The sequence below is a fragment of the Centroberyx affinis genome, unplaced genomic scaffold (assembly GCF_046629955.1).
Source record: "Centroberyx affinis isolate AG114_WGS23_722 - 3 ecotype Tasmania unplaced genomic scaffold, CSIRO-AGI_Caff_v1 ptg000529l_1, whole genome shotgun sequence".
NCBI classification, from domain to species: domain Eukaryota; kingdom Metazoa; phylum Chordata; class Actinopteri; order Beryciformes; family Berycidae; genus Centroberyx; species Centroberyx affinis.
The window spans coordinates 67,036-92,301 of NW_027279177.1; the positions used below are offsets into that span (position 1 = coordinate 67,036).

The 25,266-nt window shown below is 42.6% G+C and overlaps 1 protein-coding gene across 1 annotated transcript; it reads left to right on the plus strand.

Moving 5' to 3' along the window:
- Nucleotides 1-1,906: 1,906 nt before the first annotated feature.
- On the plus strand, nucleotides 1,907-21,898 carry slf1 (SMC5-SMC6 complex localization factor 1; the record flags this gene model as incomplete). Its single annotated transcript, XM_071517845.1, has 17 exons — nucleotides 1,907-2,042; nucleotides 2,526-2,637; nucleotides 5,024-5,102; nucleotides 5,344-5,569; nucleotides 5,786-5,939; nucleotides 6,334-6,459; nucleotides 6,646-6,711; nucleotides 7,215-7,361; nucleotides 7,624-7,793; nucleotides 7,985-8,119; nucleotides 9,038-9,209; nucleotides 9,364-9,532; nucleotides 10,161-10,306; nucleotides 11,116-11,225; nucleotides 15,003-15,082; nucleotides 20,261-20,353; nucleotides 21,716-21,898. Coding segments are annotated over exons 2-17 (2,167 nt in total), but the record flags the coding sequence as incomplete, so codon positions are not given.
- Nucleotides 21,899-25,266: the final 3,368 nt, after the last annotated feature.

A 25,266-nucleotide genomic window follows, 5' to 3' on the forward strand; every position in this document is an offset into this window, starting at 1 on the left:
CTGATTTTCTTCTTCACGCAAAGTCCCTGTCTGCTTAGAGATAGGCTATAGTCTCATCAAATTTGAAATAGTGATATTCCTTCTAAATTTAGAAAGTTAATTCTGGTTAAAGTATTGGTCACTTGTTTTTCTTGAGGGAAACACATGGACATAATGTCTTGTCTGTACAGTAACTACTGTGCAACAACTCAGCATCAACATGAAAAATGCCTTTGTGATTAAATTAAAGGAATGAATAATACATGACTTCATCGTGGTATTACTTGTTGTCGCTGTTTTGTGGAATAATCCTAATCATTCAACTGTATTACCCTGAGCAATGAGCCAATTACTACAAATGAAAAAAACAAGACAATATTGTCACGGGTTGTAGGAGCAGTTCATAATGTGTGGCCTATGGTAATCCAGCTGTCACGATTCCAATACTCTTAAATACTGCTGTACTAAACATGCATAGAGTAGGCCAGGTGACATATACAGTGTATGCACACACACACACACACACACACATGTTGTCCCACTATGTGTTTGATTACTTTACAGGTAAAATAAATAAATAAATAACGTGTCAATGTGTCAAGTACAACAAATCAATGAATCAATAAATCTTAAAATGGAAAGATTTGTGATAAACAAAATAGCCTAAATGTAATCTGGTGATATTCTTTTCTATACCACAAACTTGGTAGGTGTGAGCAACCCATCAATGAGTGAAGAGATCGGGGACTGTGGGTATAGAGTCTTAAAATAGCAGATCTGAGACCTGTTTGACTCTATGTGAAGTATATGGCCATGTGACCTCACTAGTGATCCTAGATTAGTGGGATACTCTTCGACTGAGACCTATAGATTTGTAGACTGCTTAAGCAAAAGCTTGACAAACAATTGCTACTGGTTTGTTGTCCTTGACAGGTTTTCTGTACCCTTACAGAGTGCCATTTACTGGCACCTATCACTGTGAAACTGACATCTACATCAATTCAATTCAATTTGACTTGCTAACATTCTGAGGGAAACGTAGCCTACCTTATGTTGTATAGAAACTCCCTCAGTGTTCTCTCAAGTCCGATGAAATGTTATGGTGAATCCATTTCCAGTGGGTTTAGTAACCAAGGTGGTAAACTATGCAGTGAACTATAAGCTTATGCTGTCACCCATTTCTGACTAGTATCCGGAGATACAAATCTATATCTCAAATCAAAAGGCAAAATCTACAGCAAATATGCCACCACACCAGACTGAGTCCAACAATCATTAAAACAGTTTGAAGGAGGATGAGGGCTCATAAAACATGTTAAACGCTATCGCTGAACGTTTCAGAAGGAAAACACAGAAGGAGGTGGTTAAATATATGACACGCGGTCGCTACAAACAACCGGTTTCACGTGCATTTCTCTGTCGGGGAGCACGTTTTAATGTGATCAACCCTAAAGCAGATATCACACCAGGTAACGTTACATGCTATCCTGTTATTTCGGTGCAGAGAGCGTCCGTGACAACCACCCGGAAGTAACTGCATAAAACTTCCGCTTGCTGGAAAACACCAACTGACATCGAAAACGGGGTACATCAAGTCCACAGTGCCGAATTAATACGCAACTTTTGCAAATATCCGATATTATCTTATATAAATTATACATGAAATGGATACTTACGTCTTTTTTATTCAAATTAACTCAATTCATGGTTGCTATTGCGTACAGTACGCATAAATATGTGAATTTCCCCCCTGCTCCGATAGTACAGCTCGCTGTACTGTCGCCCGGAATGTTTTGCTGTCAACTTTTGAGGGGTGGACGGAGCTCGTCTGATAAGCATGAGGAAGTAATCCATGTCGAAGATTTGTATGCATTGATGAGCAAAGGTGCCGTTTATTTTTGTGCCTTAAGTCAAACATATTGTGCGAAGAAGTAGCCAGACACACGTCGAAATTGAGCCGAGCATTGATCATGCTATTGGCTGTTGTTGTCAACGTCAGAATTTTGGCGCGCCAGCACACAGTTGGAACCTTGGGACACACTGTCATCAAATGCACAAGAGAGGTACATGGTCAATCCGTTGTGTTAACTACAGATGGCAGGGATTTATATAGCCAAATGAACATGAATCAGCACAGACAGAACCATGTCCATTTAGTCCACTCCGCAAGACTGTGTGCATTCCAAACACTCAATATGGCAGGAAGCTATTTGTAGACCTGCAGCAACGTGTTACTTGCATACAGTTATTAGTATCTTTAATATTAGGCCTACTGTTGCCCCCCATCAAGGTAAATGCAGCATAATACTGTATGTGAACTGTCAAAGGCAAAATATGAGACTGTCAGATGGCACTCTTCCTGTGTTTCTACTGCTTATAGCTTATGGTGAAAGCAATGTAAGTCATGTAACGTTAGCCAAACAGGAATTCCATCATTATTTTCATGAATGGAATGATTTCAGTGAGCCCACTACTGCCTATCTTCCAGACTTTCCAGACAAAACTCACTTTTGCCACTAATATCCCTGATTCACTTCCCTCTTTAGGATGGCGAGCTCCATGTATGTGTTTCAAATCTCTGGGATCAAGATCCGCACTAAGAAGAGAAAGTTGGTCCATGGAATCCAGCAGCTGGGCGGGAAATACATCGGTGGCTCAGTGAGTATTGTACTGGCTACAACTTTTTTCAATAAAATGCTGTGTTTTCAGCATTTTGGGCAGCCTGTAAAATATTCGGCCAAACATTACATCTGTGAACTGTATGAGGCCTAGACTGACTGTCTTGTTAATGGCCAACCTAGTGGCTTTAATCTTTAAAAAACTTTATCCTCTTGAGACTTTGAATCTCTTCTGTATGAATTCCTATAACAGCCACTTTCTGTGAAAGGCTTTTTATTATATTCCTGTATGTATCTGCTTGTAAATCAGACATGATTCAGGCCGCTGACAGTGTTGAACTGTATTGATTTACCAGTGAGTGCTGGTATGGTAGATCCCTATTTAACTGCCGTCCCCCATAATAGGAAAATAGTATGGTAGTCTAGGCTTTTGTGTTCTCGGGAAGTAAGCAGGGAAATGTGCCTCTCAATGACAGCATTTCTTTTTTATGTGGCTGCATCTAGAGCCTGTCAAGTAGACATGTTCACTCAGAGAAAGATAAACAGTCAGTGATTTGTGCATGGAGAGCGACCCCAATTGGTTTCTGATGCTTGGGAGTGTATTTTTTGACTCCATCATTGCATCCTTGCACTCAGTTGCCTCTTGTTATAGTTTCTGTGTTGTGTAGGTTGCTTTAGCTAGTGCCTGTAGTCTAAGAGGGAACATGTGTACTACAGACTTCTTAGCCATTCCCCACTTACAGCATAGGAAGTTTCATTCCAGAATGAGATTTCATGATGATGTCTATTACAAAACATGAACATGGTGTCTACTCTTAGAAAAAATATTGCTGATATGAAAGTAAAGCACAGTATGTGTTATTATTAAAGTTATGAGTCATCTTAAGGCTTACATAATAGTTTTTATAACATACTTTCAATCAGGAGAGACAAGTGAATGAAGTAAAGATAATTGTTTATTATATAGTGAAAATTAAGACTTGACAAGAAAGTCTTTGGCGCTTAGACTCTACAGGGAGATTTTGTAGCCCTGAGCAGCAGCAAGTTAAATCCCCCCGTGGAGTCCAGACACTGGTGGTGGTAGGGCTGGGCGATATGGACCAAAAATCATATCTCGGTATTTTTAGGCTGAATGGCGATACACAGTATATATCTCGGTATTTTCTACGAAGTGGGCTAAATGTTCAGTTGTAAGTAGGGCTGGGCGATATGGACAAAATATCCAATATTTATATCAAAATATATATCACAATATTTTTGACCAAATACCTCGATATGGATATTGCGACAATATTGTAGGGATGACTATTGGTGCTTTCACAAAATATTTACACAATGAGATTTTTGATAAATAATCATCAGTAATGTGGATATAATGACTAAGTGGGTAAAGGCAAATAATAGAACAGCTACAACAGTCTGGTAAGTTCAGAAAATGACATCACTTTACTGTAATGCAGCCTTTAAAACCAGGAAAAGACAACACTTATGCCCTATCACGATATTACGATATCCAAAATCTAAGACGATATCTAGTCTCATATCACAATATCGATATAATATTGATATATTGCCCAGCCCTAGGTGGTGGAGGCTGATGACTCTGCTGAGACTGATAGGCTGGTGAGGCTGATGAAGCTGATGAATCTGATGAAGCTGATGAATCTGCGAAGACTGGGCGGTGACGGGGAGGTGGAGGGGTGTGCGTAACAGCAGTATGAATGGGCTAAAGTGGAGAGAGAGAAACATATTTAAAAAGACAGCAGCAAGATGATAGGCTAACAATGAAGGTGTGTCGCTGTGCTATTGGATAGATGTGACCAGCTGATGGGAACAGCTGATATCTCAAGTGACGGCCCTGGGAAAAGACAGGAAGGAAATAATGTGAAAACATGTGATGTAAAACACCACTGACTGTTGTACTTAAGCCTTAAGATTGCAGTGCCTTTCCTTAAGGCAGTGGTTCTCAACGTTGGGTCTGGGGACCACCAGGGGTCTTTGAGCTGGTTCCAGGGGGTCCTCAGCAAATTGATGAATTGTTAAACTTCACGGTTATTTTATTTACAAAATGTTAACACACTGTTCCACTGTTATCTCTCTACATACAACACAGATAGTCATGGAATTCTGGACAAAATCATATCTAACAATAAAAATATTCTCAGATTTGGGTCCGAGAGGCAAAATCTTATCAAACGGGGGTCCGTGGCTCTAATGTGGACTAAATTAGGGGTCCTTGATATGACAAAAGTTGAGAATCACTGCCTTAAGGAACATCAGTTGTCTGTAGCATAGGAAAACACAGGTCTGGTTGTTATTGTGTGTTTTTGTTGTGTTCCTGCCCTTCATCATTGTGTGTTGTTTCCTGTAGTGTCCATGGTCACTGCATTTCCACAGCTGAGATTGATGCAGTTGTTGTCTTCCAGGTCTATCAGAAAGGCAGCACCCATCTCATAGTCACTCAAGTCTTGTCCAGCGAGAAGTTTTTGGCAGCCTGTGCTGCAGGTCAGTGATGATGATCATGATAATGATGATGAATGTTATAGCAACAGGAGTAAAATCAGCTAATTAGCCAATTAGCCTAATCATATTAAGATTGCTCATCTAACAAAGCTGCTTCATATCACTTCAGCTGTCCTAGCAGGCAGAAGTTCACAATTTACTGACTGTGCAACAGCGATATACTCCCTCTCGTTTGATTTTTGTGATGTGACAGTGTTTTATATCTCATTTCCCCTTCTACCAGGGAAGTGGGTTGTGACTCCAGAGTATGTGTTGGACAGTGTTAAGAGTGGCTCCTGGCTCGCGGAGGGGCCTTATGAAGTAGCCATTTCCCCAGGCAGCGCCGCTGCCTTCTACCCCGTCAGACAGTGGAGGGAGAAGGTGGCCAGTGGGAGCCTGGTGGGGGCCTTCCAGGGCTGGCGGGTCCTTCTCATGGTTCAAGAGCCTGGCCGTAGGGCCATGTTCAAACGGTAAGGTGTCACAGAATTTTTTTTTTTTCGCCCATGTTGGTATAGAGTTAAGGTAACCTGACTTGACATCTGTTATTCCACTCTGAGCATTCAGTGAACATGTTCATTCTGTGAATTCAGATGGATAGTTAAGCAAAAATGCATCCAGTTATAATTAAAATGTTATTAAATGTTTTGCACCTTTAAATGACAGAATCACACTTTTCTGTTCTTCAGGATTCTGAAAGCAGGCAAGGCCAAAGTATACCGCTGCCCTCCTTCCCCTCATGCAACCATCACGCATGTCATGGCTAAACCTGTCACAGAGAACTCAAAGACCCACAATGCTCCCTGCTACCCCGTAACCCACATCGTCCAGCACCTCTTTGGGGTAAGAGATCATTTTATGTAAGAGGCGATGATTTAACACAGCATTGCCCCCCTTCTATGATATGGTCTGAATTGATCGCAGCGCTTTATCCCATTTTTCTCATTGCTTTGTTTTTGTTTTGTTTTTTTCACTGATTAATATTGTGGTTTTTTTATGCCTCTTTCTAATGTTTTCTGTTTGATATACACAAGTTCTGCTTCTGATTAGTTGCTTGGACCTGTTCCTGGTTCTTTGTCTGCATGTCTAGATCACAACTGTTCAGCTCAAACATGTTGCAGATTTGTTTTTATGTTCAAAACTGAGCTAGCTTCATATTAAAGCTGTTGTAGCTTGAGAATATTGGCTTGGAATTGCTTTTAAAAAGTCCAAAACAAACTGCCTTTTTCTTTGACAGAGCCATTGTGTTGATATGAATTTCAACATAAAAGATGAGCCAGCCGAGGCACAGCAAGCCAGTTTTGTTGGTGTTGACTTCTCTGAGCTGGAGACAGAGCTCAGGGAATATGTCATCAAACGGGAGGTGTGTATTTGTGTGAGTGTGTGTGTGTGTGCATGTTCCAGAAGCATTGAAACTTAGGTAATCATTGTGGAGTGAAAGCTCAACACGAGTTGGACCATATTCTGTTCAGCGGTCATGTGAATGACTGCCTTGGCTGCATCATAAGCATATACCTATTTGATCTTTTTAATGGGGTTTTTTCTACAGGGGCGGACAAGACTAGTCTTCCTTGAATTTCTGGGTTACCATGACCCGTACCGTCCACACTCACAGGTAGACACACACACACTCATGCTCAGTACTATACATCTCTAAAATAACTATGTGTTTCATCAAGAAGATCGGGTCATTCAATTTCCTTTATGTCATACGTTCCAATGGAAAGTGACATCTAGAGCAAGGGCGTATCATACCCAGGTCACCGATTTAACCAGTGCTGTCAGCTGATCTGAGAGTTTTGATTGGCAGGCCTATTAACAATACTCTCCGCTGTCCTGTCCATGCCTTACCCAAGTGGATCTCCATCAGATTGCTATTATAAGTGCTCATGTATTTCCATTCTGTGCTTTCTGACTCCATATGCTATTTGCCAATAACTGACAGTCAGAAATGACCCCCAGGAACTTCGGATGCCCATTCACTTCTCGTTCTCATTACCCTTCTACCCTCCTTTATTCCACCTCTCTCTGTCTATCCTCTTCTTTGTATGCCATTTCTCCCCCTCCTTTCCATCTATCTCTTTCTTTCCCCATCCCTTCCTTCCTTTAACCCTCCAGGCGGCGGAAGCAGACTTCAGCAATGTTGGCAGCATGATAGAGTGTGGTCTCTTCGTTGAAGCGTTAGACTCGATCAGAAGCACTGTGTTCCCAGGCCTTCTGCCCCCGGCGCCGTACTTGGTCTCCCTCCTGGAGTACGCTCTGCAGGTACGACCAGAATTACCAGACTTCCCACCTGCTGCTGTATACGCCTCGGGGCCAAAATGTATAAGGGTATAACTTGCACTCATAACACTTTTGGCATTTTGCAGCTCACCTTGTTGGCATCATTTGCATTGAGTTTGTTCCAGTGTCACTTTGACTGTTTGAAATACAAATTTGCATTCTTTTTGTGAACCTCACTGGTGTATTTTAACATCCCAAAGTGCCCCACTCGAGCTCAAACTCTCGTCTCTTTTTTACCTTACAGGGTGATGCCCCTTCTTTCTTCTTCAGAAATTTCCAGCAGGTTCTGCACAGCCTGCTGATGACCAACCCTCCCTGGCTGGCTCCCAGCACCGTGAAAAAATATTTCAGCCAGGTGTTGCAGTGTCCCCAGTGTAAGACGGGGCTCTGGCCTTTTTTAGAGACAGCCATCAGGTAAACATCTTAGCTCGTGTCACCTGAGATTTCCTGTCATCGTATTCACACACTGTCTTAATTGCTTGGATATTAGGAAAGAGATAATTGCCCTCAGCGACACAAGCATTCTGCTATTTCTTCAACACTTAGTATTATGCAAAAACGTTTTCTCATGTCCATTGTTTGTCCATATCTGTGCGTCTTTCCAGGTACTGTCTGTCCAGTGAGGACACTTGTCACCCGCTCCCTGGGCCCACCCTGCCAACGCTGTTACGTTTCTATAGTGACATCCTGGCATTTGTTCTCAAACTCTTCCAGGGGGAACTCCACTCCGTCACCACTGGGTAACGACTTAAAGAGATGTGCATATATGAGATAGGGTTGTTTCTTTTGTCTTCATGTTCAAATTACTGAAGTTTGTGGACCTGTAGTCATTTTTCCATGTTTCCATGTTTACTTACTACTACTACTGGCATGTTTCAGACTTCTGGTGGGATTTTCCCACAGATATGAGTTCAATATTCCAGAAATTCTCAGCAAATCTTTATGTTTTCACCGCCATGTGTGCCGCAGCACTGAGTTGGAACGCTTTCACTTTTAAAGCATAACGCAGCGTCGGGGAAGCGGTTTTTACCCTACAGCTGGACAGACTATTTCATCTACCTTACCTGTAATGTCCAATACAACTTTTTACAGAACTGAAACCGCTTACAATTTGTAAGCGGTTTCAGTTTGTTTCGGGACTTGTCTCATATGACAGCAGGCTTTTCTGCATGCTATTTGAAAACCATTCATCGAGCCAATGATGTGTTACTGGTTCCGTAGATTTTTAAACTGTAGAGTTTTCAAAAAATAACTGAAGCTCTTTCTGTTTTTGAGAAAAAGTGGCAGCTCCATTATGAGTTATTAAAACAATTTGTGACACCTTACAGTAGCCCAACAACATAACGCATTTATAAACTGTTTTTTAAAGAAGTTTACAAATGCTTTATAAAGCATGTTAACCAACTAGCCCTCCCATCTGTACCACTAATCAGAGTAATAACTGTCCTCTCTTCTATGTGGAAGCTTTAAAAAAGTACAGTGTTCTAATTTTATCTCTCAAGCCCTCTTACACCCACTTTGTAACTTTGACAACATGATTTCTCCTATTTTTTGCCATTTCTTATGTAAGAGCGTGTGTTACTCTTTTTGTACTTGCAACGAAGCATTTTCGGTCATGAAATCCCTTCTTTATTCACCCCACCCTTTCTCTGCCTCAGGGATTCTCTGCTGCCTCAGGGAGTAAGAGTCTCTCAGGCATCAGCGTCAGGCTCTTTGCTGTATGCAACCTTCTGGACCGTGTGGGAGCGCACCACTCTGTTGTCCCGGGCTGTGAAGCAGCTCACCCAGCTCCTGGTGCAGGCCTCAGTCTGGGAGCAGGCCGCCATGGAGGTAAATACTGTGGAACTTGTACATCATCGCTCCTTGTTTGGTATATTACATCACTACTATCTGGGCAGTAGACAAAATTATTACGCCTACTCTTAGCGGCTTGTTAACTCTGCAGTGTGGCATTCAACCTGATATTGTTTGCGCCCCACTGAAGGATCACACTGAGAGGGATGCGAGGCAGAAGCTGCGGCTGGTTGAGAACCTGCTGGACCTTCTGTCTGTGATGGTGGAGTTCTGGTGTCAGCAGCACTTCAAACTGAACCAGAACCTGGTGGAGAAGGGCCTGAAGGACCTGGCAGAGCACATTGCCGTTATCAGCCAGGGTACGGTGTACCACATAAAAAAAAGAAATGATAGGAAGAATGTTTCAATTCACAGGTGAAGAACAGTCTGCACACTGCAAGGCTCCTTTCAATTTGCACATGAAGCATCACTTCTCTGGTGCTTTGAAAGAATTGAAGGGAGCCTTGCAGTGTGCAGTTCTTCACCTGTTAGCTGACTTCTGTTCTGTCAATTCCCCTGAAAATCCTGGTGTGATAAATCAAGTGCTTCCATTATGTGTGACCACAACCACAACCTTTGAATGTGCACCATGCATACGCGACCAAAACAAAAGTTAAGATAGAAAGGGAATCAACCCCGGTGGGAAGGAAAGAGGGAAACCTGACAAAGAAGCTTTTTTTTTTTGGAAAACGTAACCTAACGTTGGAAAGGAAAATCCATCACCCAAGTCTGAACTGGAAATCATTGTTTTAAAATGCAATGGCAGACTACATGCTATGCAGTTATATTTTGTGTTACATTTGTCCTTAATTATATTTATTTTAATTTTGAAAATAATGACGAAAATGATGAAGATTTTTTTTCTTTTTTCTTTTTTTTAAATTGTGATTGACAATATGTGATCTGATGTTTCCTGTTGAGATAGTTTCCCTCTATTCTGTCTTGTAGATGTGTCTCCAGTGGTTCTGGTGGAGCTGGTTGTCAGGATTCCCTCAACCAGACTCAAGCTGGTGACAGCAGATGCCATGTTCAGGAATTTGTGCTGCAGAAATGGACTCACAGTGGGAGATGAACCGCTCTCTCTCAAGAAGATGGTGTGTTATTTATTTATTTATTTATTTATTTATTTATTTATTTATCTATCTTCATTTGGTTTCGCATTACCTGCCACCCAGTAAAGCTCATTCCTTTCATCTCTCCTCTATTTTACATAATCTATAGGCAATCTGCCATTGATAGGCTTTGTTGTCATAATTTGGGGCGAGCTTGATATAATTTTCATATAATTCAGTCTTGTGTTGTTTAGTAAGGTCATCAAAACATTATAGAACATTGGCTAACTAAGCAGTTTTTGATTGATAGACAATGTGTAAAATATAAGTTTAGAGAAGGCTATTCAGCCTCTTTTTGCAGTTCAAGTACTGGAAAAATCCCTTTGCATTAGCAGTGGTGACACTGAAAGTCAGAGCTTGCCAGCTCATAAAATGCTCATAAAAACACACAGACACACACAAATGCTCATAAAAACACACGCAATTATAAAGTAATTGAATAAACAAAGACATTAACATTACTGTATTTATCACAAAAACATTTTTTATAAGTAGTTTTAATTGTTTGCTTCCTTTTTCCACTTTATACCTATGTATAAGAGTTGAATCATAAAAGAGAGAATGCTGTATTAGTCAACAGGGCAGTGTGAAACTGGTATAGAGTGTATTGCAGTTCTGTGCCCCAGAGGCAAAAGATGTGGTCACTGTGTTATATCAGGGTGCTGTTGAACATCTGGCTTTCTCACTCTCACAGTTGGTGCCGTTGTGCCTGTTTAGTCCCCTGAAGACACACACGCATCCACAGTGTAACGCCGCTGTCTAACCCTGTGTGTATGTGTGATTTCTGACAGGTGTCGTCCTACCTGCTCGCCTTGGGGAGTTTAGGTGAGAGTCCCAGGCGTGCGGACCTCAGGGGCGAACCCATCTCCCACAGCTGGACCAGCCAAGGGACCGGCTCTGGGTCAGTAAAACACAGCTGTCTGTCAGTGCCACTGCTAGTCTCTCAGGTACATTTTCAGAAGAGCCTAGAGCACAATGTGGGCGTGAGAGGACAGATGTGGGGACAGGGACGCCCTGAGGAAGACTCTGTGGAACGTTGGCTGTGCTTAGGCTGCCTTCTGTGCATAAATTTTAAATCAACTTGTATAGTATACATTTTTGTCCCTGCATCTACTTCCCCATTTGAGTGTCCTGCACTAGACTACATATGAAATTGCCAAAGATCAAGGGAAGAAAATCAGCAAGGGAATTTCCACTGGCAATGGGTTCAGTCCATGCAGTCCAATTGTGGAGATTGCATTACATGCAGTCATTAGTTTCTCCATCAATACATAGTTTTTTTGTTCCTCCAAATGTTGGTGTAGATAGGGCACAATGCACACACAGCATCCTTTTGAGTGTCAAAAAATTAACAAAAAGAGGTGTAACAAGGTGCATGCAGCAGATCGGATATTGTACTGACTGTCGCTGCATGTCCATCTCACTGTCAGCTTCTGTCAACCCGTCATGTCAGGAGTGTTCATCTTGGGAGCAGCCTGTCAAAATTAGTTCTAGCGGTCTTTTTGTCGTGTTTGTGTCTTCGGAGAAATTTTGTCTGCTCATGTGTCTGAAATAAGACAGTTGTTTGACCAGCGGTCTACTCTCTTGTCTATGTTGCGAGGTCGAGGTTTCCACCCACAGTTTGAAGCGTAGAAAACATGAAGCAAAGCAGGCCAAAAAATGCACAGACCAGGAAAAAAATGTGAGGAGTGAAAGGGAACAAAGGAACACCTGTACAGCGAATGAGTGGGGGGGGCAGAGGGAGGGGTGGATGGGTGGAGGGGCTGAGGGAGAGCTGGAGAGAGGCAAATGGAGGTCAGACCGAGCGCGAGGAGTTGGCATGTGATGGGTCATGCCCAGGTCTGATCCTATCAGTGTGTACTGGCTGACAGGAGGGGTGCAGAGGGAGGTTAGACCCCCCCCCCCACCACACACACACACACACACACACACACACACACACTGCTAAGGCTGATCCGGACAGGAGGCTGACAGACTGACACACAGACACACAAGGATATCCCATCAGCCCTTTGAGTGCCCTCCCACACGACCACCAACTCTCTGCCTCACTCCCCTCTCCACCTCCTCACCTCTCCTCAGCTGCCCTTGCGTGGTAAATCCCCTCTGCCGTCTTCAATGCAATCACACACACACACACACACACACACACACACACACACACACACACACACACACACCATGCCCCGTATCAGACATCTGCTGTTCCACCAGCAGGTAGTTGGCCTAGAGAAGGGCAGGAGTCACCAGGGAGCAGGTTCATCTGAAGGCTACTGGTTCATGCACTGACCAGATCCCCTCCTCTGCCATCACTGCTCTTCTTCTACTTTCACCACAGTTTTAAGGTTTTGGTTTAGTTTAGTTACAATTAGAAATGAGAGGAACTGGAAAAACCCAAATGCAGTGTGGGTGAGATAAGGAAACCCCAAGTGGCTTGTAAAAACATCTAGATCAAGATGACAAAGACAAAGGTCAGTTGGCAACAGAAACCACAATGACATCAAAACTCAATACACAGAAGTTCAAATTATCTTGTTTTCCTCACTTTTCATAGTTGAATTCATGAAATCCTGTATATTTTTAGTGATCTTGGCACTCTTAGTCAGTTAACACATCTGATGTTGATGAGAAAGTGTTTGTCAGTTTCACATATTCATCAAATAACAAGATAAGCATTTCCTTTACAGTTCTACACGTGGGTTTGAGCAAACCACATAGGGAAGATGCCATAAAATTCAATTTAAAATAATTTAATCACTAAATATTTATAGAGCACTTATGAAAACGGTGATACAAAGTGCTTTACATGATAAATAAAGAGCAATAAAATTAAGGAAAAACATCAAATTGAACATAAACATGAACAGATAAATAGAAAAAAACATAACAAATGTGTTTATTGTTGTTACAGTGGAGAAGTATTGGTGTTAAATGGTCCTGTTTCAGAGGCCTTTGCACACTGTCAGTGGAACGCAAGAGAGGAAAAACTGGCAGGATGTTGGGTATTGAATTTATGAAAAGAGCCAGAGCGGGTCATGAAGGTTGAGAGGAGCCACACGACTCTTTTATCTTTCATTTTTATCTGTTAGAACGCATTAGGCTGTGTTAACATGGCTCTAGGCTGCTGTAGGAGCATATGAGAAATGGCAAGTGTGCTTCCACTCGAACAGACAGCCTGGCATTAGGGCACAGGTCCAAGCCAGACCAAGATGACAGGCCGGCTGATTGACCGACTGGTTAGATGGCCGTTTGACTCGCTGGCTGGCTGGCAGTGGCAGCGACTGCTGTTAGCAGGAGGGAAGCTGTAATTGAACTGAGGTTTCCTCCCGCTGGCTTAATCAAGCACAGCTTATTGCTTTTCTTTTTTCAAACCATTTGACTATGTCATTACACTGGCTCCGTCTCTTCTGACCAGACCCGTATGTAGCCAGTGTCATTTGGAATTTAGAAAAGCCTTGAACTAGACCAACTACACAAATATTTTCATGATGGGGATAGGTCAAAGGGACAAAGGGAGTTTTTTTTCCATTGAGTAGATGTTTTTTTAATCAACTTTTCTTGTGGGTTATTTTGTTATGGCCTTTTTGGTGGAGTTAAAGCAGTGGAAAATAGAATGCATAGTCTCTGTCTGCTGTGGCATTGAACATGCACATATTCCATTATTGCTCGCAATTTTCTTGGGAGTTGGCCTCCAAGAGCACACACTGCCGCGGGCCCTGAATTGATAGCTGGGCCCAAAGTGACAGAATGCTGGCCTCCTATAGTAGACCATGGGGGAATGAGAGACTAGGGCACACACTAGCCAAGTACTGTCAACTCCACTGCTGCCAGCCTATATGGACAGGGGACACTTGGGTTAAGTGGTTTGAGATGAGAAGTGGTACCCCCCCCATCCTAGATACACTTACACACACACACACACATGCACACACACACCCCTCGTCTCATCTCTTCTCAGCCTTGTCCCTGCTAATAACAAGCAACGTGACAGGACGTGTGTTTCCTCCTCACTGCTGGGAGCTCCTTCCTGGCTTCTGAACAAGCCAATTACCAGGGAACAAGCCTCTTCCCTGTAGTACGGATGGCACTCCTCTTCACTGTCACACACGCGCACGTGCACACACACATACACACAGACACCCGTCAGGCTTCATGCAGGCAGATCTCCCATACCCACTCACAGGACTAGTGACAGCCCACAGCTATTAGCACGCCACTACTTTGAAGAGGCTTCACTCTCTTTTACTATTTATTCCTCCTAATGTGCTTGCTCACATCTAATTCTCCGTCTCTGCGTTTGAGGCTTTAAGTGGGAGGAAAAATGCTTTGGAGACGGGTATGGTGGATCGGGTGTGTGAACTGTGTGTGTGTGTATGTGTGTGTGTGTGGCCAACACTGTAGGGGTTTGACAGATATTGTCAGATTTCATATAGGATGATACTACGCCACGAGGGATTCGTTCGCTAATGGCACTTTTCTACAGTGTCGCCTGTTCCACTTACCATTTCGCTAGGTCTTCTCACGGTCACACCGACATGGTCAGTGACCCAGACTTTGGACTTGTTTATGTGCATCCTGGGTAAATCCATTATTGAAATAAGTTAAGAAGGAAATATTTGTCAGCAAAACTATTTGGTATATTTTCATAAACCACAACCTTGTCCTTGTCTATATTCAGAATTCAGAGTTCTTCTGTGAATGAAACAAGCCCGGGGAAGGAGAACATCCCCAGAGGTCTGAACAGAGTCAACGCAGCAGGTATACACACACACACACACACACACACACACACACACACACACACTCACACCACTACTTGACAGTATAGCTGCACATTTGCAAGGAGCTGACTTTTAATGGACTGATGCACAGCACTAGGTCATCAGTAAAGAGGGACATGATAGCTCTGTCATCACTTTCAGTTTAATGAACAGCACATAATGTATGGAGAGAGTGATTGATTTGCATAGGACCACGCTTCCATGCAGTCAGCTGTAAGGACGACTTGGCTGCATTAAGGAGGCCTGGTGTGTGTGTGTGTGTGTGTGTGTTCGGGCAGAGTTTGGACAGTGTTAGCACCTCCAGTTTCTTCTGTATTACACCTGCTCCTCCGCTTGGAGCATCCTCATTGGAATTCCACATCGTGCTCTTTTTTTTGTTTTTTTGTTCCTCATGTCTTATTCGCCTTTTTAAAAAATAATAGATAAATAAATAAATGGCATTGACAGAAATAATGGGTTTTCACACAAAACAATAACGCATATTGGTAAGCACGGTGCGCGTCAGATCTCCAGTTTAGGAATATTAAATGCAGCAATTAGGGCAGTGCAGCGGATAGGCAGCGGCTGCACGGTGGAACTTCCCGCAATTAGAGGCATGGCACTCTGTGTGAACTCTCGGAGGTGTCAGCGCTCATATCTCCCCCCTCCACCTGATCACAAAGGCCCTGCGCCAGAGCGAAGGAGGGGTGGAGGGTAAAGGAGAGGAGTGGGGGGGGGGCTGAGGCAGGAGACTCAAGGCTGTTGGCATGTGTTGTTTTTCCACTACGTGATCTCTATACCGATGCGGTCGGCATTAATTTTTGATGAACCATCGGCACAGCATCCTCCCCTCTCGCCCTCTCATCCCATCTCATCTCATCCCATTCTCTCTCTCTCCTTCTCTCCCTCTCTTGCATACTTTCTCACCCACATATGTGAGCTTGAGCTCGCTTTCTTATATGCTGCGCTTCTTTGCTTTGGAGCATCTGTCTCGCCTCCTGGAGCCCTGGTATCTTTGTCAAAGTAGCTGAGAGCGGTTGAGGGATTTTGGGAAGATGATCTTCTCTTTTTCAGTCCCACATTTGCTTCGGGAAGCTCAGCAGAGATTTCAATCTACATCAACCTGGTGAATATAGACTGTCAAGGGAATTGTTGGCTAACTCTACTGCAAACATATTTTCATTGTCCAAAATGTATGTTTTTGAGCTATGTCACCTCTGAAATAAACCATTTAAGATTTTTTTTTAAAGCTATACTAGGCAATGCATGTTGGTGGTTCCAAATGGCTGTGAGAGGTAACAGTTTGAAAAGTTACTACTTTTCATCTAGACTTTCATCTAGATACTATGACCAAACTTTAAATTTTAGCAGATGTGCAGATGTATTCAACTTCTTGATACTTTTATCCAGTTTTTCCCTTACAAATGAACAGTGTTGGGGAAAGTTACTTTTGTAACTAACTAGTTACTTTACTTCTGGTTTCAAAATAAATGGCAGACTGTGCTCACAAGCGCTTTCAATTCAAATCTTCAGGTTAGATAGTGAAAGCTGAACTTACAGTTAACAATAATGTTCTTATCCTTCTCTTTGATCAGATCAAAGTAATGCGAATATCTCCAAGTTCTGCAGTTTATTATTGCGTTCATTCTGAAAGCGAGTCATAACGTACAGCCTCCACCGCACCGCCAGCCTGCTGCAGTCTGCTTTTAATAAAGTCATGTACCGTAATACCTTTTTTTTTATTTTGCACTAACTAAACATTTAACCATTTGAAAGAAAAAGAAATGTAGCGAAATGTAACTTTGACAAAGTAACTAATAACTGATTACGTAAATTGAAAAACTGACGCGCTAAGTTACTCGTTATTTTTTACACAAAAAAGTAATCTGATTACTGTAACTTGAGTAAGATGTGTGTGCGTTTGAAAAAAACATTTGAAAAGTTGTCACTTTAATACCCAGAAATCATGTGGCGTGACATCAGTAAACTGCACACAGCGCACTCTTTTACCAACACGGCCGTCCATGATGGCTTTATACCAAAGCGAACCAAAGGGACGTGAGAGGCTAAAGATCTAATGTTAGTGAGTTTAGCTTTCTCTGGACGGAGCGCTGCTCGCTGCTGTTCAGGAGACAGTTTGTATTTTGCTCTCATGTTTCAATTCGTCGCTTGTCCATACCTGACACCAGAATTTCATTTGGTTAAATTGGGTGAATCTCTGGCATCTCAGTTATGGGGGATGGGACATTATTCTCTATTGCAGCCCTGCTATGTGATTTAGGCTGATAAGACAGATGCATTTGTACATAAAAATCCTGCCTAGTGCAGCTTTAATGTATTAAAAGATGGGTCTTGAGGCACGGCAATGGTTGCAATAATCCAGATTTTGAGGAATCAACATGCTGCCTTTGCTCTGAGAGCCAGCAGCAGCAGCAGTAGTTTTCAAATTGTTTTTAAAAGGTTCCAAAAATATATCCAATAACTGGCACAGAATACCTTTCTAACACATTCCTAACAAATAGCATTGTTACAGGCTTCCAGCTGCTTTTTGGTCCAGGGATCGTCTCGCCAAGCGACACTTACCAGGAGTGTAGCAGGCAGACTGAGGGATATAAAGAGCAACACATACATTTAACTTTTCTATTAAAGTGTGAAACGGGGGATTGTTAGAGGATTTATAGAAAAGGACAGGCGGATTTATCCTTTCCGTGCTTGTAAATGCTGAGCATGCAATTACCCCTATAATAGAGGCGTTGTGTCCAAATTGGAGCCATTAAAGTGATTTAACAGTGCGTGGATTGGCCCTGGCATTTGCGAGGATGTGTACACATGGGGTGTAGTGGAATGGGTGTTTAATCACGGCATTTTAGAGACCGGTAATAGCAGAACAGTCCATGTAGAACACTGACCTGCCACACAATACTGCTTACTCATTAGAGAACATAGTTTGGATTGGACTCCACCCTCTGTTTGGGTGTTGGAGGTATTTTTATGTTGTAATTGTTGATTTGCTCCAATTGATTTACCTCTCATTGTTGTTATTGATATAACTGTACTTGTTTTATATATCTGGCATCTGTATTAGATCGTGGGTGAGACACTGTTCTCTATTGTAGCTCTACTTTGTAATTTAGGCTGATAAGACAGATGTATTTTTACATAAAGATTTTCGCCTATCGCAACTTTAATGTTTTAATAGATGGGTCAGTTACTTGTAGGTCAGTAGTTTGTTTTGAGGCACAGTGATAGTTGCAGTAATCCAGATTTTGAGGAATCTGCATGCTGCCTTTGCTGTGAGAGCCAGCAGCAGCAGTAGTTTTCAAATTGTTTTTAAAAGGTTCCAAAAATAGCTCCAATAACTGGCACAGAAAACGGTGTTAGAAACACATTTTTTTTTTCGGCCAATACTGAACAAATAGTTATTCATATAATATTTCTCAAATCTTATTTCTGCAAACAATCGCTTTTCACGTGTGAGTAATTATGATATATGATATATGTGGTATTTTTTGATAGATTGATAAAATGTGTTGATAATGGAAGGAATACAATGCGACACACTCCTTGGTCACCACTGGATGAAGTAAACTGGTAGAATTTTCAGAATGAAAAGGAATCAGATGGAATACTGATTTGACACCAGTATTCCAATCACTGAGTAAAACATCAACAAATCACAGGGGGCTACTGCACTGGAAACTGTCCCACATCTTAATTTAGCTGTTCTTGGTGTCTGAATTGCATCTACCTTTTCTGCTGAACATTTGCACTCCCTAATGAAGTTCGGTATTCACTTTTTCCAACACAGACCGTGAGCCAAGGTGGGCTTTACTTTTTATTTGTTTCTGAACCGGCTATGGCGTTGTTGCGCTACCAAAGAAGGTATTATGAGAACAGTGCTCAGCCTTGGAAAAATTTGTGCGTTACGAATATTTAAATTCCTTCCGTTTGGTCGGTTTTGCATTGCGTTTCTAAGGAGAACATAAATGATCTTCCTTTCCATTCCCTGTTTCTCCACTCGTCAACCTCTTTGCTGGGAGCGGATGGCATTTAATGCATCTGCTGCATCCTCAAAGACACCTCCTGGAAGAAAGGAACTCTTAGAGATGAATAGGATCCAGCATTTTCAATATTTCCCCTCCATGCTTTGAAATGCAACAACCCTTTCACTCTCTCCTCCACTGCCTCCTCTCTCTTGCCCCCCATTCCCCCGCCCGCCCTCCCGCTCCTCCTCCACCTCCACCTCCTTTTTGCCCCAGTCTCGACTCTGTGTGCGCTGGAGTGGAGCCCCTGTACAGGCGTGGCGTCCTGGGGAGAGCTAGTAAAGCATTTATTAGGGGCTTTGCAGTCCTGTATTATACTGGCAAGCACAGAGCCACTCATGCTTGGCCTTTAACTTCCCTCTGAAGTTCAGCCATACATGAAAAGAGGGGGCTCTGGCCCGCTAATATATTCCTGATTTAATATTGTATCAGAAAAAAAAAAGCGAGGGACAGGGTAAAGAGGAGAAAGGAGGGGAGACTGAGGGGGGAAAAATGGGGTTAAAAATGTAAATGGAATCCTTGAGAGGTTTTTTTTCCATGCCTGTTGGTCGGTAGTTTGCTGTTTAAACATCACGTGGCGACACAGGCGATGCCCAGCGGAGCTTTTGAACCCTGGATCTGTGAAGAATCCTTTTGGAGGCTTTGTGCTTGAGCCGTCTACCATAACTTCCTCTCAAGTAACAATATAGGGACAGGAAGACAGGAAGGAAGACGATTTTCTCACAACACTCATTCACCCGCCGCCTGCCCCGATATTAACTTTGTGGGGCTCTGGTGTAAGTGGAAAACCGCTCTGTCCCCAAAAAAAGAGGCAGAGAGCGAGGCGAGTGAGCCCAACTCTCCATCTTTAATTTTTTTCGCCCTCTTTTTTTTTTTCTTGAAAGATCTCTCCCCCTTTTCTCATCACTCTTCTTAAATCGCATCCTCATTGGCGGGTCGCATTTTTTTTTTTAGGTCAGGCTTTTTTTTTGTGTTTGGGGACATTTCTCTGGTATTTTATTGGTGTGTTCGCCATATGGAGGGGGACAATGGGCAGGACATAGGGCACACCCTAATTTTGGATTTCTCTCTTCTCTTCCGCCTCTTCTCTCTGTTGGGTGTGTGTGTGTCCGTTGTGTGTGTCCTGGTCGAAGGAGAGACCCTCCTCCACAGAGCTTGCAAGAGGAACCAAGTGGAAACAGTGCTTCAGATCCTGGCACTTCCTGGCACGGACGTCAACGTTAAAGGTAAGGCTTTCTCGCTCTGCCTTTCTCTGTAACCCCCGTCTCTCCTTCATCTCCCTTCTCTCCCACTGCGTTTGCTCTAGGGTGTCGAGGAGCGATTAACATTGGGAAAAAAAGAGGAGAGAAGAAATAGAGGAGTGCGTGTGCGTCATCATTGGGGTTAACCTTTAGCTAAAATGCAAAGGGTGTGTCTAGAAGGAGCGGGGTGGGTTTGGAGGCTCAGATTTATAGATTCACGGTCACTTTGCTAAGTGAACGGAACGCCTTCTGATATTTCAGAATGTCTTTTCTTTTGTCACCTCAGGTCAAATATAATGACTTGCCTTCCTTTTATGGATATGTTGTGCTGTTTCAAAGGTTTCTCCTATTTTGTAATCGGCATTTAATAGCAGCCTAAATGAACTGCAATGTCGGCGGGAGGGCTTGTGGAAGAGGTGATGCCCAAAATGGAATCAGACGGAACTATGAAAAATTGTAAAATTACTGCTGAAACCTCGCAGTTTTCTGCCAAAATGAGGCCCATGGTAACTGGAAGAACATTTTGGTTGGAAACATTTTTTGTCAGACAAAAGAGATCGTACATTATGTTCTGCTACCGATTTGCTAGTTTTTGTTCTCCTCAAACTACAATTAAGGAGTTGCTTTTCATTTGGAAATCCTCTGCCTCCCCATGGCTGTTTAATTTTGTAAAGTAAAGCTGTAAAAAACAAAAGATGAGCTAAATTATTTAGTGTTTCCAAGAAATAATGATTTTAGTAATGTTTTACATGAACAAAGGTTAGTGACGCATCATAGCACCCAAACAACAATTTTCTAACAGACAAATGGCACATTCATTAATACTGAATCAATCCTTACGGCAGTTTTCGTTAAGTCGTGTCATATTAATGTCATTTGTAACATACCGGTGAAGTGAATTTTATATAAAGATAATGCAAGGTACGATGTTGTGTATAGCTCTCTTGCTAGCCTAGCTCTGGAAGCTAGCCCACTCATGCTGTTCCCACTATTCTCTCCTTAGACTAACTACTTTCATCTAGATACTCCTTTAAAATGTACTTTAAAATGTTAAGTACTTTAGGAGATGTGCAGATGTATTGAACTTCTTGATCCACTTAATTCTTTTTAAGATATTTAACTTTTATTCAGTTTTTTCCCATACAAGAGTGGTCAAATTGTAAACACTTCTAAAAAAAACGTCTTTCTAATTAACTTTTTAACATTTCAAGCTAAAGCAAGCAGACTTTCAGGTGCTTTGAGCTGGTCTTTCTCCAGGACACTTTCTCCAGGAATTTAACTGTAAGTGGCGTGCGTGTCTCTGTGTGTGTCTCTGTGTGTGTGCTTGTGTATTTGTTCACCGCTTAGACCATGCAGGCTGGACGCCTCTACATGAGGCGTGCAACCACGGCAGCGCAGCGTGTGTGGAGGCCTTGCTGCGGCACCGGCCCGCCCCTCACCTGCATAACCAGGTGGGCGGAGTCAGCCCCCTGCACGACGCCCTGCTCAACGGACACATGGACATCGCCAAGATGCTACTGGAGCACGCAGGTGGGTAAACCAGCAATACACCACGCAGTGCAGTCCAGTCCAGCGCTTTACAGTGTTTTTAGAACAGCTAAGAGCCGTTGTTGGGCATGACGCAAAGCAGAGTTCATTCAGAAATCACTGTAAAGAACTGCGTTGACTGGCTTACACTGTTAAAAATGATAGAACGCAAATGTTCAACCCTAACCCTAATCTTTTATTTGAATTGCTAATAATTTTATGATAGTTAAATGTTATTCTTCCACCAAGCAATATACAGTAGTTCTTGAACCGTAGCTAAAGTGGTTACTAAGTGACACATGTGCTCATCAGATTAATATGTAAATTAACTTTTTTTTGTGGTACGTTCATTAGATAGTTTACAAATGCCTTGAATGTGACTCAGCCAATCAGAATTGAGGCCTGGGGCTGTCCGTTTGATAAACACAGATTGGTTCACAGTATTATAGTGTTATACGGTGTCCTGGAGATTTGAAAAAGGGTGCTCTACTAGAGTTTTTCCAGAACCAGTATTTTATTTCGTAATAGTTTTTTGTTTTATTTACGATGAACAGTTTGCATAAAATTCACACTCATAACTTATGTTAAAACCTGTTTACTTGCACGGCCAATTTATTTCCTATCCAGGAAATCATGCTTCATATAAGCTCCACAACCAGGATGTTTTGCAGTTAGCATGCGAGAGCAGGGAAGTTGCACTACAGTAAAATATGTCCTACAGACAAACACTTTAGGTAGCTTACTAGTACAATTGTTTCATTTTAAACTTCCCTGTGTAGGTTATTTCATTGGTTATCCTTTATTCATTCATTTACTGAATTATTCTTTTACTATGGTAGCACTGTTGAACCGAAACCAAAGACTCTTATTCTTCTGGCTGTAGATATTTGTCATGTTATTTTCATGTGTGCTGGATGATAATTCCCCAAAGTTAACAGTACATTCAACAGAAAATGTCCTTGTGCTTTTGATGTTCTTGCTGACAATCTAGCCAACTAGATATACTTCATATAATCCATCTTTCTTGAAGCCATACATCAACCAAATGGTCAAAAAAGTTAAAATAAAGCACCTTTAACTCAGCTAGCCAGTTGGCTGCCAAGAGATCTAATCTGAAGAAATATCCATTTAGCTAATGATTCACTGCAGTAGAGGGCTGTATGTCACTGCTGCTGTAGCTAAGACAAGCTTTTAATTTAATATAGCCAACAAATGTAGCTGAGCTTGCTGACAAATTGAATGCTGCTCGCCACCTTATTAGCCCGACCAATTTTATCTTAGCTAAAGCCTCCTGGTAGAGTGATAAGCCTGTTGATATGGGATACCTCATATCCCAAGACATGAGGCTTCAAGAAAGACCTCATATCCCAAGACATCAGGTAACCCAGCAATTAGTCACCTTTCTGGCTTTTATTTTTTAATGCTCATGCTTGGGTTGTGTACAATTGCAATAATTTACTTGAGGATATTCTTCACTGTTAGTATTCCCCTGTCAGACAGTGATGCAGTGAGGAATGAAGTTTGGGTCAAGAATACAACATAGAATACAAATCTATGGTAATTGGTATGTTACCTGCACACCATACAATCAGGGACTTCACACACAAGACACACACACACTTGGGACAAACACAGTTGGCACGAGGCCTCAGAGGCCTCAGCAGCCCTCTGCTTGTTTGCTGTGTGAAATCCAAAACATATATACCATCTCTTCCTGCTCCTCCCCCTGTCTTTACAACCCTCATATAGTCCTCCATCGCGATGTCTGTCCAAACGGATTACCCCATCAGTTCATAAGATGTCTGTTAATGTCTTTTTTGAAGAGATTAGAAGAGTCAGGCTCTGCCACTTATGAAATTCACATGCTGCTTTTTGTGGAATCTGTCACAACAGAGCTGGTTTGTGTGTCTGGGTGTTTGCGTGCCACATACAATCTCCGCTCAGGAGGGTTGAAGTGAGTGCGACGGGTGTCAGAGCTCAGGAGAGGGTGGCATAGCTGGGTGTGCTGCAGCAGGTGGCAGAGGGAGGGTGTGTGTATATATATTTCTAGGTGCACGTGTGTGTGCGCGCGCATGTGTGTGTGTGTGTGTGTGTGTGTGTGTGTGTGTGTGTGTTTCAGGGGGCGGGGGGTGCCGTTCGCCAGCGGAGACAGTGTTGAACAAGTCTCCCATGTAACGCACCTCTGCCTCTGCTCACTTCTCAGTTTGACTAATTATAGTTAATTTGATTCGACTTTCCCATTAACACATGTACATATTCTGTCCTCAAAAAATAAATTAGACTGGGATTGTTTGGTCCCGGAGAGGAAACAGGAGAGCGTTCTCTTTTCTTTCTTTTTTTTTTCTTTTTTTTTTCCCTTCCACAGCAACGGGAGAGAAAGAGCAAATTAAAAGAGGTCAGACGAAGAAGAAGCTATCTGTATCTGTAAAATTAGAAGAGAAGGAGAGAGGGAGAGAGAGAGAGACTGTGCAGCAGACGTCTGGCCTGCCGTCTAGGCCATGTCTCTATGAGGGACTGAGCAGAACAGCAGGAATGAGACTACTCTCAATTTTAAACACCTGCAGGCCTGAACATTATACTTCTATTTCTTACTTGCTCTCTCCTGACTGTTTGCTATTTCCCCGCGCCTTGATGCTGGGCTGTCTAAAGGCTACAGCAGGGAGTTAGTGAGGAGGTGGTCCTCCTGACTAGAGGCTATACCCTCTCTGTCTCTTTTGGTCTCTCTTCGGCGGTCACCGTCTGGTTGCCATGGACACCATCGACAGCCCTCGCATTTTGTTTTAGCAGGTTGATAGTTCAGATTCCACCTCTCAAAACAGGCTGTTAAGCGGGGAAAGTTTGGGCTTTGAGTTGTACATCAGGCTTATTTACTGACACCATCTTTGTGGTATTTCCACCAGTCACTGAGTTCTAACTATAAACTCAGGCAGGGACTTTTGTGCTTATGGCTGCATTTCCAAATACCCATACATCAGACTCCTTTTTTGGCTAGGGAAGACAATTGCACTGGGAAGCGCTGAAAACAGGCTAGTGGGCCAGTTGCATGTTGCATTTCCATTCCTCTGTATCTTTATTCTTTATATTCCTGTGTTGTATTTTTTATGAAAGCCTACTTTATTTCGTCTTGCCTAAACTATATTTTTCACGTAGGTATTCACCCTGTTGTCCTAGTTGTTTCCAACAGCCAGGCACAGACAGGCTGAGCTTGGCTGCCAAGGTTTTGGTAGGCCAGAGAGGGCAACACTGACACTGGCACACCAACAAAGCCTTTATATGGAGTGATCTCACCCTTTATAAGCCTCCCTGCTTGGAGGCCTATGTGTGTGTGTGTGTGTGTGTGTGTGTGTGTGTGTTTGTGTTTTTTAGGGGTG